The sequence below is a fragment of the Sapajus apella genome, unplaced genomic scaffold, assembly GCF_009761245.1.
Source record: "Sapajus apella isolate SASKATOON/1434 unplaced genomic scaffold, GSC_monkey_1.0 scaffold10, whole genome shotgun sequence".
Taxonomy (NCBI): Eukaryota; Metazoa; Chordata; class Mammalia; order Primates; family Cebidae; genus Sapajus; species Sapajus apella.
This window is the reverse complement of record NW_022436950.1, coordinates 23,486,643-23,499,780: the sequence shown is the minus strand read 5'-3', so window position 1 is coordinate 23,499,780 and position 13,138 is coordinate 23,486,643. Positions and strand designations below refer to the sequence as shown.

At 43.4% G+C, this 13,138-nt stretch overlaps 1 protein-coding gene across 2 annotated transcripts in view; it reads right to left on the bottom strand.

Annotated features, from left to right (window-relative positions):
• MREG (melanoregulin) overlaps window positions 1-4,732 on the bottom strand; it is a 67,036-nt gene extending 62,304 nt beyond the window's left edge. The window contains exon 1 of one of the 2 annotated variants that reach the window (XM_032278304.1): window positions 4,206-4,732. In XM_032278304.1, the coding sequence (XP_032134195.1) occupies window positions 4,206-4,297 (92 nt within the window). In that variant the 5' untranslated portion in view covers window positions 4,298-4,732. The remainder of the gene's footprint in view (window positions 1-4,205) is intronic. The other variant, XM_032278305.1, reaches the window with a different exon arrangement.
• Between the last annotated feature and the right edge of the window lie 8,406 nt (window positions 4,733-13,138).

Sequence of the window (13,138 nt, the reverse complement as noted above, 5' to 3'; positions counted from 1 at the left end):
AAAAAAAAAAACAAAACAAAAAAAAAAAAAGAGTGCAATTTTCATGAAAATATACAGGGGGCAGAAACCAGATTTCATTGCCTGGCAAACAGTAGGAGCCCAATAACTACTCCCTTAATAAATGGATGCTACACAAATGGGTTTGCAATCCTTCAGTCCCATCTTGAGCATCAGCATTTAGAGCTGTGCTTCTCAAAGGGTGTTCCTAGACCACCTGCAGCAAGACCACCTGGCATGTTTACTGAAGTGCAGAATTCCAGCCTCCATCCCAGACCCAGTGAGTCACAATCTTTAGGATGGGTCCCAAAAGCTGCATTTTAAGCAAATTTATCAGGTGATTCTAAGTGGGGGGAAAAAAAACAAAGGTGAAGGAGGCAGGGGTATAGTTTACTATTCTTTAAAGACATTTGTGCCTTATACAAAGAACAACAGAGAATAAGAGTTGAAGGCCAGGACCACAGCAAGATGAATTTTTAGTTGGGGGGAGCCTCAGCAGATTTCTAGAGAAAGGGGAAAGAAAAAAAGAAAGAAAGAAAGAAAGAAAACTAGCAGGCCAGAGAGAAATACAGATGCAAATCAGAAAAAGTGGGCCACGCACAGTGGCTCATGCCTGTAATCCCAGCACTTTGGGAGGCGAAGGCAGGCGGACAACCTGAAGTCAAGAGTTCAAGACCAGCCTGACCAACATGGAGAAACCCCATCTCTACTAAAAGTACAAAAAATTAGCCAGGCATGGCGACGCATTCCTGTAATCCTAGGTACTCGGGAGGCTGAGGCAGGAGAATCACTTGGGAGGCAGAGGTTGCAGTGAGCTGAGATCGCACCATTGCACTCCAGCCTGGGCAACAAGAGTGAAACTCCATCTCAAAAAACAAAAAAGAAAAGAAAAGGCATTCCCCCTCAGAGACACGGTTCCAGAAAAAGCAAAAAAGACCAAGGTCAAAAACATTAGTGGCATTGGCAGTCTGGCAAATGAGCTGGGACCAAGCGTTGTTTTTCCTGAATGAACAAGAGTCCCTGGTGCATTTTGGAAAAGGACGGGGTGATCATGCACACAGGTGACAGATGTCTTCCCTGGCCTCACCTCTTCCAGGTACTATTGCCCTAGGGAGTGAAAACATGGAAACCATTCTTGTAAACAGTAAAGAATTTGGTTTGAGAATAAAAGATGTCTGAACAAAACTTTTTTTATAGATGGAAAAAAAATGACATGAAGAATGATGTTCTCAATAAAATAATAATCTGGACCATCTTCCCACATGAATTTACCACATCAAGATTTCAAACCAGGCTGGGCGTGGTGGCTCACGCCTGTAATCCCAGCACTTTGGGAAGCCAAGGCAGGTGGATCATGAGGTCAGGGTTTCAAAACCAGCCTGGCTGACACGGTGAAACCCCATCTCTACTAAAAATAAAAAAATTAGCTGGGTATGGTGGCACATGCCTGTAATCCCAGCTACTCAGGAGGCTGAGGGAGGAGAATCACTTGAACTTCAGAGGCGAAGTTTACAGTGAGCCAAGATTGTGCCATTGCACTCCAGCCTGGGTGACAGAGCAAGACTGCGTCTCAAAAAAAAAAAAAAAAAAGATTTCAAACCAGTCATTTTTGGATAGAGTACACCAGTTCCTCAAAAAGTTAGATATACTGTTACTATACGATCCAGCAATTCCACTCGTAGGTATTTACCCAAGGAAGCTGAAAACATACATCAACACAGAAATCTGTATGTACCTGAATTTCACAGCAGCACTTACAATAGCCAAAACATAGAAGCAATCCAAATGTCAATCCACTAATGAATGGATAAACAAACTGTGATGTAGCCATACAATGAAACATTCAGCCATAAAAAGAAATGAGGTGCTAATACATGCTAAAGCGCAATGAACTTGACACCATTCCGTGAAGTGAAAGAAGCCAGATGCCTAAGGCCACATATTGCATAATGCCACTTATACAAAATGTCCAGAACAGACAAATCTAGAGAGCAGAAAAGCAGACTGGTGGTTGCCTGAGTTGGGGCAGAGAGAGAGGGAAGAGCGACCACTAAAGGATGTGGTGTTTCTTTTGGGGGGTGATGAAACCCACTGGAATTAGATAGTGGAGATGGTTGCTCAACTCTGTGACTATACTAAAAACTACTGAATTTTAGTTGATTTTAAATCAACTAAAAAAAAAGTTTTCAGATCCAAACTTCATATGACTTATATAGGAAAGAACCTGCAGGTACCCATATACGCACATGCCACTGTTCCACATACCCATTAATAATCTATTCTTCCCAAATATTGTTATATGGAAATAGTGCCAGAATGCCACTAAATCATATGAGACCAGTCCACTCATATCCACATGCTCAGAGTAACAATAATAACCAGAATTTACTGAGTGTTAACTATTTGTCACACTCTATACTAAGCACTTTATACGTATTATCTCCTTTCATCTCTCACGGTAACCTTTTGAAGTATGTACTATTATCATCCCCATTTTACAGATGAGGAAATTGAGGTACAACTAATTTTAATAACTTATGCCAGGTCACTCAGATGTGTGAGCAGAGTCATTCCAGGCAACCTGATTCACAAGCTCTATGCTATTCTGCTCCAGTTGACCCTGGGGCTTCTTGAAATCACATGCAAAATTCACTGACTTATATTCACTGGATATAAGCCAAAACAGGAGAAGGTCTAGATTTTAAAACAATCAGAACTATTAACTGAAACAGCAATCCTGGACAGAAACCTGGAAATACTCAGGATGAAAGTAAGCTCAAGACTGTATTTCATGTTACTAAGAGCCCTGACAAGTTCAGTGTATAACCTAAGCATAAAATTCTAGATTGTATTACCCACTACATATTAGATTAGAGATACATTATTCCATTTCTCCCTACCCACAATAATCTAAAAATCTAAGTGGGAGTGCCATCCACAAAAGCAATCAAAAACACTGTGTATTGTATGACTTTACATATATAATATATATGAGCTACATGTTTATATACATGTGTGCTCACCAAACAGCAAGGAGTAGATGGTAATTTCTAAGTCCTAAATCCTAGAAGAGGAAGATGGATAAGGGCAAAGTAATCAAAGAAGATTGCTTGAGAAGGCCTTGAAAATAGCTTTTAGGAAGGAGGGGCAAGGATAAAGGTCACCACTTGAGGGAGGGTTGGCGAGAATGAGTGGATTATTCCCACGGTCGTAAGGAGTGTACACTGTTTAATGTACTAGAAAATCAGAGTGGACAGGCAGGAAGGGGTTATGTAAGATCTCCAAAGTCAAGGGGGTGTTTGGACTTGATAAAGTAAGAAAAGGTAAGTCATTCCTTAGAAAAAGTTGTGCAAACTGTGTTACATGAGTTGCCTACTTCAAAAGAAAGAAACCCTGGCTTTAGTATCTGCTTACTCAACCCTGGAATTCCACCTGAAGTACTGTTTCCCAATTCCATTTTAAATATTCTGTTTCTGTAGTGTCTACCCCTGAGGCATGACCTAGTCCAATCTCAATTTCAGCAAACTCAAGATAGAAAATCATTGCTTAAAATCACAGCCCTGAACAAAACTGGGGTGGTAGAGTCTCTTCACAAAGCCTCTTAGCTTATTGCTAATGAGCATTTCCTCACATTTCACAGCTTAACCTGTAATGAATCAACATCCTAGTGAATAGCCTGCCCCTTGATGAAACATGCATTTTTTTCATGTGAAAAAATATTTCCTTGTACTCAGTCACTGGAATCGTTTTTTGGTTTTTTGTTTTTTGTTTTTTTGAGTAATAAAATTGAATGAGAAATAGACAACTTTTTTGCTGAGTGACACAGAAATCCACAGTCGCCCGTTTCACTGTAATACACCCATCAAATACCCAGTTACAGCTGCGTTATATCAGACTTCTATGGAAACTTCTGATAAATTTCTCTCCCTTACTTCCCTCCCCAGGCAGGACACCCGAATTCTTGGTACTTGGCACAGCCATCCAGCTGGGTCTTAGGTGTCTCCGAAGATTTGTGCTTTTGGGCAAAAATCTTACTCAAGGAACAAACCCAAAACATCCCATAAAGAACCAAAGAGCTGAGATGGCGCCTCCCCGTGCCCTTACAGCAAGCCCACCTCCCTAACCACACAAGCACACAGGTGTCCACACTGCCGACGGCCGGCAGCTGCCCAGGTAAGCGCAGAGCCCGGTCCGGGCGGCGCACCCACCTGACCAGGGGCTCCTTCTCAGGCAGAGTGCGCTCCTCCAGACACTTGCACCGGCAGCAGCACAGGTTCCTCAGCCAGTCCCTCAGCCCCATGGAGAGCGAGGGCCCCCAGCGGCGCCGGGAGCCTGGAAGCGAGTCGCCGCGGCGGGAGATCGAGGCTGAGGAGCGGCCACGGGCCGGCGTCCAGGTGCGGGGACAGCGGCGGCCCGGGCGTGGCGGACCGATCAGCGCGCATCACGCCGCGGCCGGGGACGCGGGCGATGGCTGCAGGCCGCGCGCCCTCCTCTGCTTGCGTTTTGTTTGGGGCGTGAGTTTTCTTGGGGCTTTTTCTTTCCTCTAATTCCCCGACCGCAATTTGGGGCGCATGCGTCCCCGAGACGCCCCGCTGTCGCCCTCTAAGGGGGAAGCAGGGACTCCAGCCAGTCCGCAAAATCCCAGGGCACCGACGGCAGGCAGCCCGGCTGGGGAAGGGCGGGGAGGGGAAAGCCCTGGAGCCACAGAGCACGAGGTTGGGCTGAATCTATTCATACCTTTTATTGGCTTCACTGCTCGAGGAAATTAAAGATCCTTCCTCAACCCCACACGCCTTCAAAGCAGAGTTTTGGGCATGTTTTTGACGTCAGCCACACACAGAGTAAAAGTTAGCAAAAGATCGTGGATTGAGGCATATAGACGTAGGTTGTTTTTTTTTTTAAAGTAATATACTCACGATGATTTGAAAACTTGTTTTCAAACCTCCTAATCCTTAAATAGCCCCTATACGTGAGGCAACCACTTGAGAGTTTCCAGAGCTGTTTATTTATATATAGTGTATTTATTTGTGCTTGTACAAACTTGTTAATATATGTGCATATCCTCCTCCCTTTGACCCAAACAGCGGCACACTTCACACATTTCTGCACCTGGCTTGTTCAGTTCAGCGTATCATGGAGGCTGCGCCACGTCCGCGCGTGGATAGCCTCCTCTCATTTTAACAGTTGTAGGCTAAGCCGTTTTAAGGATGCCCACGTGTTAATTACCCAGACCCCTATTGATGGACATATGGGTGGATTCCAGCTTTTATTATTAAGATAATGCTTCAGTGAACATTCTTGAACCAACGTATTTGCACACATCTGCAAGAATATCTATTGAATAAATATTTGGCAGTTGAATTGCTGGGTCGTTGGTAAGATGCCTTTTTAATTTTGATGGATCTTTTTGCCAAATTGCTCCCCAAAGAAAGAATCCGAATTTGCACTCTGACCAGCAACATATGAAAGTATCTACTTTCCTATGCCCTCGCCAAATACAAGGCACAATCCAAAGTTTTGTCTTTTCCAGTCTAATTTAGTCAACAAATATTTATTGAGCATCTCATCTGTTAGGTGCCAGGCATTTTCTAAGAGCTGAGAATGCAACAGTGAATGAAACAAATACAAATCTTTACTCTCATGGAGCAAACATTCTAGTGGAGAAGTCAGACAAATAAGACATAATTTAGTATGTTAGGAGCTGATATAGACTATGGAGAAAAATAAGGCAGGGATAGGAATAAGAAGTGCCAGGGAGAGCCAGGTGTGTGTGTGTGTGCGCAAGTGTGCACGAGTGTGCACTGGGGTCGAGGGAAGTGGTGCCTGCACTTTTAAATAAGGTGATCAGGGAAGGCCTCGCTGAGACTGTAACATGTAAGCAAAAACTTGAAGGAGGTGAGCAAGCTAGCCATGGTACCACCAGGAAGAGTATTTCAGGCAGAGTGAACACTATGGGGAAAACCCCAGAGGAGAGAAAATAAACTATAGTGTTCCCGTATGGACTCCAGGGGCCCTAGAGAGAAGGGGGCCCTGAAAGAGGAAGAGTCATAGGAGATAGTGGAAGGTGGGATGTTGTAGGATGTTGATTGCAAGGACTCTAGATTTTGCTCCACATGAGCTGAGTAAATCTTCGGAGGTTTTTGAGTAGAGAGAATGATATGGTCTGACCGAGATGGTAACAGACTCCACTGGCTGCTGTCTTGAGAAAAACCTAAGTGTCAAGGATATGAAAATGGAGGCCATTCTAATGGTCTAGGTGACAGATGACAGTGACTTAGACCAGGGTGGTGGGTGGTAGCAGTTGAGATGGTAAGGAACGGGTAGACTCTGGATGGAATTTGAAGGTAGAGCCAACAAGATATGCTGGAGGATTATAAGTAGGGTGTGAAAAGAAAGAAAAAAGTGAGTCCCAAGTTTTAGATTTATAAACATGGAGGCTGAGTCTCCACTGGCTGAGATAGAGTGTGGGAGGAGCCAGCTTGGAGAGGGAGGAGGAGGAGCAAGAGCTTATGAAAGTGTCGATACTCATGGGTTGTGTATGATTTTTAAAAGTGTCTTACTACACATAAGTCTCTTCTGTTCCAGCTACAGTGTGAGGCTGAAGGGACTTATCAAGTACGTATTCATTGAGAGGCTACTAAGGGATAAGAAAAAAGAACAGAAGGTCCCTGCAGCCTCTGGCTTAGCTGGGGAGACAGGATATGGACCCATCATAAAACATTAACAGGATGTGACAGAGTACCAGCTGTCACCAGACAGCACAGGACTGTGGTGTCAAGCCCACACTATGCCACTTATCACTTGCACCTGGTGCCAGGATGGAGGCTGAGCGTGGTTTTAGAAACCACACTTCCTACTGGCTGAAAAATCCCCTGATAAAAATGACTATATTCTGAAATTGGATTTTGGATTTTGAGATAACCCACCTAGGCTCAAGTAGAAAGTGGGTAAAGGAGGTTCCCAAAATGTGAACTCAGCTAGCAAGAAAATGAAATTTAGAGACTGACAGCTACTAGTAACTATTGGAGTTGGATTTGCTGAGAATGGAGAAATTGGAACAGTCAACTCCTGGAAAAGAGAGGTGCTGTGCCCCATTACTAACTCTTATTTTTAAACATATCACCTAATTTTATGAACCTCAGTTTTCTAATCTGTGAAATGGAGTTGACAAGTCTTACCCTATTCAACACAGTTATGAGACACAAATGAGATAGTTTTAAAACCTTTATCTCTGAAGAGATATCAGAATTCAATATTATTAATCAAATTCAATGGAGGCCCGTTGGGGGAAACGTCTGCTCTAGCACTACTCAGCTTGCATACGACATTTGTACCTCTGCAATATGCAGGCATCTTTTATGTTGTTTGTTTCAGACAGGATATTTATAGAAAGCCAAAGAACCACCTCTATTTAACAGACTTGATCAAGAGGTTATTGTCCTGCCTTACTATGGATCATATCTAATGTCTGCCAACTCTAACAGTTTCTAACATTTTTTTAAGATTAATTTTAAGTTGTAAAACTTCTAAATGAAATAGTCCTCTAAAATGTTGGAATATTACAGTACAGATTTCCTCTATTGACTACCCACAATCCTAATCACCTTTCTACCTCCACCCCCCCACATCACCCAGGGTAACCATTATTATCAATATGGTACAAACCTTTTTCTGGACACATAAACATGTATGTGTACTTGTGATGTACCATCATTGTGTGTGATGTTATTATCGGTAGTGAGTTTTGTTTTGTTTATCTAAAAGGCATGCATGCATCTATTTGCAAGCTTTTTCTACTTAATAATATGTCTTGGAGAGCAATGCTTATTAGTACACATAATACTACCTCATTCTTATTAACTGATGTAAGTATTCTGTTTATTAGGCTTTTAAGGATTTTTATCTAAATGGTTTTCTTAGCATTCATCTTCCCAGAATTTGAATACCTTCATGATTTCCCTGTTGATAAATTATAAGTTTGATAGGAATTAAAACATGACCAAACTCTCCAGTTTCACATTCAGATGTGGTAGCTGAGATCACATTTTGGCAATCCCATTTCCTATTTCAGATATCATTCGCAAGGGAGCAGCAAGCTTCCCCTTTTTTAGAGCAGTGCTAGATGGTTCCTGCTGCCTGACTTGACGCCAACACCACCAACCACACGCAGCAGCATCTGACTTTTACCAAGAGCCCCAGGGCACCTGATGTCTAGGGAGTAAGCAGTCCCCTGGGGCACCTAGTGACTCACAGCCCTATCAGCTGCTTGTTTCCAAGGCAGACCTCCTGGCTCCTATTTTCAGATTTCCCCACAGCAGGGAAAACTCTAGAGTCTGGTTTGAAAACAACGAGCATCGTTTGGAGGCCCCTCTCTTTAAGAAATTTTTGACGACTTCTGAGAGTTGGAGGAAAAGACATTGGCAGGGAGGAAAAATTCGAAATTCAAAATGTTTAAGCTCCAGCTGGGCACGGTGGCTCATGCCTGTAATCCTAGCACTTTGGGAGGCCAAGGTGGGTAGATCACCTGAGGTCAGGAGTCCAAGACCAGCATGGCCAATATAGTGAAACCCTGACTTTACTAAAAATAAAAACAAAATAAAAATTAGCCAGAAGTGGTGGTGCATGCCTGTAATCCCAGCTACTCAGGAGGCTGAGGCAGGAGAATTGCTTGAACCCAGGAGACAGAGGTTGCAGTGAGCTGAGATCACACCACTGTACTCCAGCCTAGGTGACACAGCAAGGCTATCTTAAAAAAAAAAAATATATATATATATATATATATATATATATATGTGTGTGTGTATATATATGCTCCAATGCCACATTAACACATTCCATGTGCTTAAATAACATAGCATGAGTTGGTATCATTCAGTTATTCATTCTACAAAAATGTATTGAGCCAGGCACTGGGAATACAATGGTGAACTAGAATGTAGGGTCCATTCATGGAGGCAAAGACTTTGTTTTGTTCTTTGCAGTATCCCCAACACCTAGAACACCACAGACCTTGCCATACCACAACATCTAGAACAATCCATGCGCATAGTGGGCACTTAACAAATGTGCTGAATATATGCAAGAAAACAGAAAAAGAGCTATTTAGTGTTTGCATGGGGAGTTACGTTTAATTCTGAGGAGTCTATTTATGAGCTGCCCAAATCCAGCAGAGAAAAACTAACAAGCACTGTCTTCCTTAGAGAAAAAGAGAGCTTCTGAAACAAACCAGTACTCTGAGCCAAGCATCATCACTCACCCCAAGTGATCCAGGACAGAGAAGCAACATGCCTCACATCTCCAGAGAAGTCACATCAGGGAGTGACACAACTAATGTCACCGAAGTAAAATCCAGCCAAAGGTCCTTAAAGAGCCTCTTGTTTCTGCCTCTGTAGTATCCCTCACTCTGCCTTTTGATAATAGCATTTTATTTTCCTTTGAAGAACACCCCCCTCCCAGTTCCACAGGTTGACTGTAACAATGAAGGTACGCTCCATCCTGCACCACTAACCCCCAACAAGAAAAGAACATGTGACTAAGAAATTGACCTGTGATCAGATGAGCCAATTAAACACTCGTTCTATAATTTGCATCTTAAGGGCAAAGACTCAAAGTTGGAAAACAGCTGAAGTTGAGGCACGATTTAAAGGGTAGCATCTTGAAGAGCAGGCTCAACCACAATCGCTCCGGGCTTTAGATGCTTAGAGCTTTCCTGCTCTTGCATTTCTGAAACAACGTCTATTATTCTAGCTGTTCAGTATTCCCATCATTCTATGGGTTACTCCATAACTTGTCAATCAATACTATTTTGTGTGTGTGTCTTTTTTAGCTTAAGTTAACCAATGTTAGAGTCTGTTGCTTTCAGAACTAACTCCATACAGTCCCCTGAAGTGGGTTAAGGGACAGGAAAAGGGTAATTAGGATAAGAGAGAGAGCTGATTCTGAAAGAACACAACCCTCTTTTAGGCAGGGTACAACACACCAAAGTTGATTTAGTCAGGTGAGACTTTTATTTCTGTTTCTCTGCTTGGCTTCGCCTTCCTGAAGAGAAACAGACACCATCTCTCTGTTTTTATCTGTCCCATAATGCAAATGACTTTCTAAATTTTCAAACTATTTTTATTGGGTGTGGTTTGTTGGTCAATTTCACTTCCCTCCCTTCCCCAAAACATATACTCTAGAAAACCTTAATAGGCATAATCTTTGCTTATTCTTCAATTCCAAGCAACAAACATACTACTTCTCCTCAAAACCCAGTAGAGATTATTCTCTAGGTAACTTTATACTCAGGAATAATTCTGCCCTTTTAAGAAGATAAAGTATTTTTTCCCAGGGAGAAAATAAAACACATAAGCTGAGCTGGAAGAGGCAGAGCATGGTAAGATGTTCTTCTTCAGAAAGTTTGGCTCTTTCAGCCCTTCTATGAAGGGATTCTACCTCTGTTGTGTGTCTAACACCTTTTTATGTAGATATTTATGACCTTTATCCTCTGGATATTAATCATCTCCTAATTATTAATGGCAAAAAACATCACTCAAACTAGTTTTAGTATAAGGAGAAATGTACTGCCTCAAGTAACTAGAAACTTCAGGCATAATGCTAGCTTTAGACATAACTGGATCCAGGCACTCAAAAGATAAAGATTGGTCTCAGCCGGGCACGGTGGCTCACACCTGTAATCCCAGCTGTCTGGGTGGCCGAGGTGGGCAGATCATGACATCAGGAGTTCCAGACCAGCCTGAGAAACATGGTGAAACCCCATCTCTACGAAAAATACAAAAGTTAATCAGGCGTGTTGGTACACGCGTATAATCGCAGCTACTCGGGGGACTGAGGCAGGAGAATCACTAAAACTCGGGAAGTGGAGGGTGCGGTGAGCTGAGATCGTGCCACTGCACTCTAGCCTGGGCCACAGAGCAAAACATCTCAAAAAAAAATCAAAATTATTCTCTTTTCATCTCTGAGTTCTGAGTTATGGCATTCTCAGGCCCCCACTAGGCCTGAATTGCACCCCCTCTTCTGCTTGTGATCTTAGCAGAAAGAAGATAGTTCCTTCTCAGACAGTTGATCAACAGGCCCAGGCTTGACTCTTCTTGGCCCAAATGGAACCAATTGCTCTGCTCAGAGGGAGGAAATACATCTACCTAGCTGGTTCTAGTCTCACACACAGGCTTGTAGAGCTCAAGTGAAGAGGAACTGGGGAGACAGGAAAGGTAAGCCACTTGGACTGAGAGTGGGAAAGCTCTTGTTTCCAAAGGAAAATCCACTGGAAACACAAAAAGGGAATGGATACTGGCGAGGCCAAAGAAAACATCCGCTGCACTTGGTAGTGTCAGCTGCTGATGCAGTAGTTTAAACATGGTATGTGTCTCCAAGGAGGACTGCCATCTAGAATGAACAGAAAGAACCCCACAAGGAATAGTCCTGTCAGCCCAAAGCCCTGCAAAACACACTACAGAGCTCTCTGCAAGAGGAACATCAGACTCCCACTGCGTCCTTTAAAAATTCAGATAGAAAACTGGTGACCTCACCAACAGCTACTCCCAAAACCAAACAGACAGAAATTATTTCACTGAATGTAAGGGAACTCTCATCTGAGACTGTTGGCAGAAGCAGAATTTCTCAAAGAGTGATGGTCCTAAACACCGACCCTAGAATCCCTAGGGATGTTTACTGAAACTCCAGATTCCTAGACCCTATTTGACATCATCTGAATTGTAAGTTCTTTTCTGGGGCCCAAGAATCTGTGTTTTTAGTATTTGTTAGGCTTTGGGGGGGTTTTGAGATGTGGTCTCACTGTGTCACCCAGGTTGGAGTGCAGTGGCGCGATCTCGGCTCACTGCAACCTCCACCACCTGGGTTCGAGCAATTCTCTCATCTCAGCCTCCCAAGTAGCTGGGACCACAGGCATGCACCACCATGCCCAGCTAACATTTGGGGTTTTTCTGTAGAGATGGAGTTTCACCATGTTGCCCACGCTGGTCTCGAACTCCTGAGCTCAGGCAATCCACCTGCCTCGGCCTCCCAAAGTGCTGGGATTACACGCATGAGCCACTGCGCCCAGCCAAATCTGCATTTTTAAAAGGCTCCCAAGCAGGGCAGGGCTAGAATGAGACCAATGAGGAGGTTAGAGTGCCACAAGTAAAGAGGCACTCACTTTTGGGGCCAATTCTGCAACTGCACAACCTCAAAAGTGAGCGTCTCCTTTAATGTTGTTCCCTAGGCCCCTCCCTCACCTCTCACCCTCTCACCCCTGTTCCAGAGGCTTGGTAATTCTGAGGCATGTCGAATTTATGAACCGCTGGCAGGATGGCTTAGAGCATGGCCTTTGGCATAACAGTGCCTCCCTGTGGCTGCTGTCAGGATTAGGTAAAATAATACACTGAAATCACTGAGGACAGTTTCATGGGAAGCACTGTGTAAACTGGAGCTGCAATTATTAAGTATTCATCCTTTAGTCAGGCCCGACCCCATCACCTTCCATAGCCAACTATGACCATCTGAAACTATTCAACTCAACAAGTCTTTATTATCAACTGTGTAAGCATGGTACTGTGGAATGCATGCATTCCTCTTGTGGAATGCAAAGATGAAAAATAGACAGTATTTGGCCAGGTGCAAGTGGTTCACACCTATAATCCCAACATGTTGTGAGGCCGAGGCAGGTGGATCACCTGAGGTGAGGAGTTAAAGGCCAGCCTGGCCAGCATGGTGAAACCCCGTCTCTGCTAAAAATACAAAAATTAGAAAAATCAGCTGAGTGTGCTGGCAGGTGCCTGTAATCCCAGCTACTCTGCAGGCTGAGACAGGAGAATCGCTTGAACCTGGGAGGTGGAGGCTGCGATGAACTGAGATCGCACCACCGCACTCTAGCCTGGGTGACAAGAGCAAAACCCTGTCTCAAAAAAAAATTAGTTAATTAATAATAACAGTACTTACCCTCAGAGTACTACCCAGAGCCAAAAATAGAAAATTATAAAACTCAAATGTTCTGTATTCATCTGTGCCTTGAGGCACCCATCCTTCAGTTCCTACCGTGTGCTCTCCCCTACCTCACCTGCATCTTTCCCATGATTATGCTGCCATCTCTAAGCAGATTCCTTTTTTCTTTTCTTTTCTTTTTTTTTTTTTTTTTTTTTTTTTG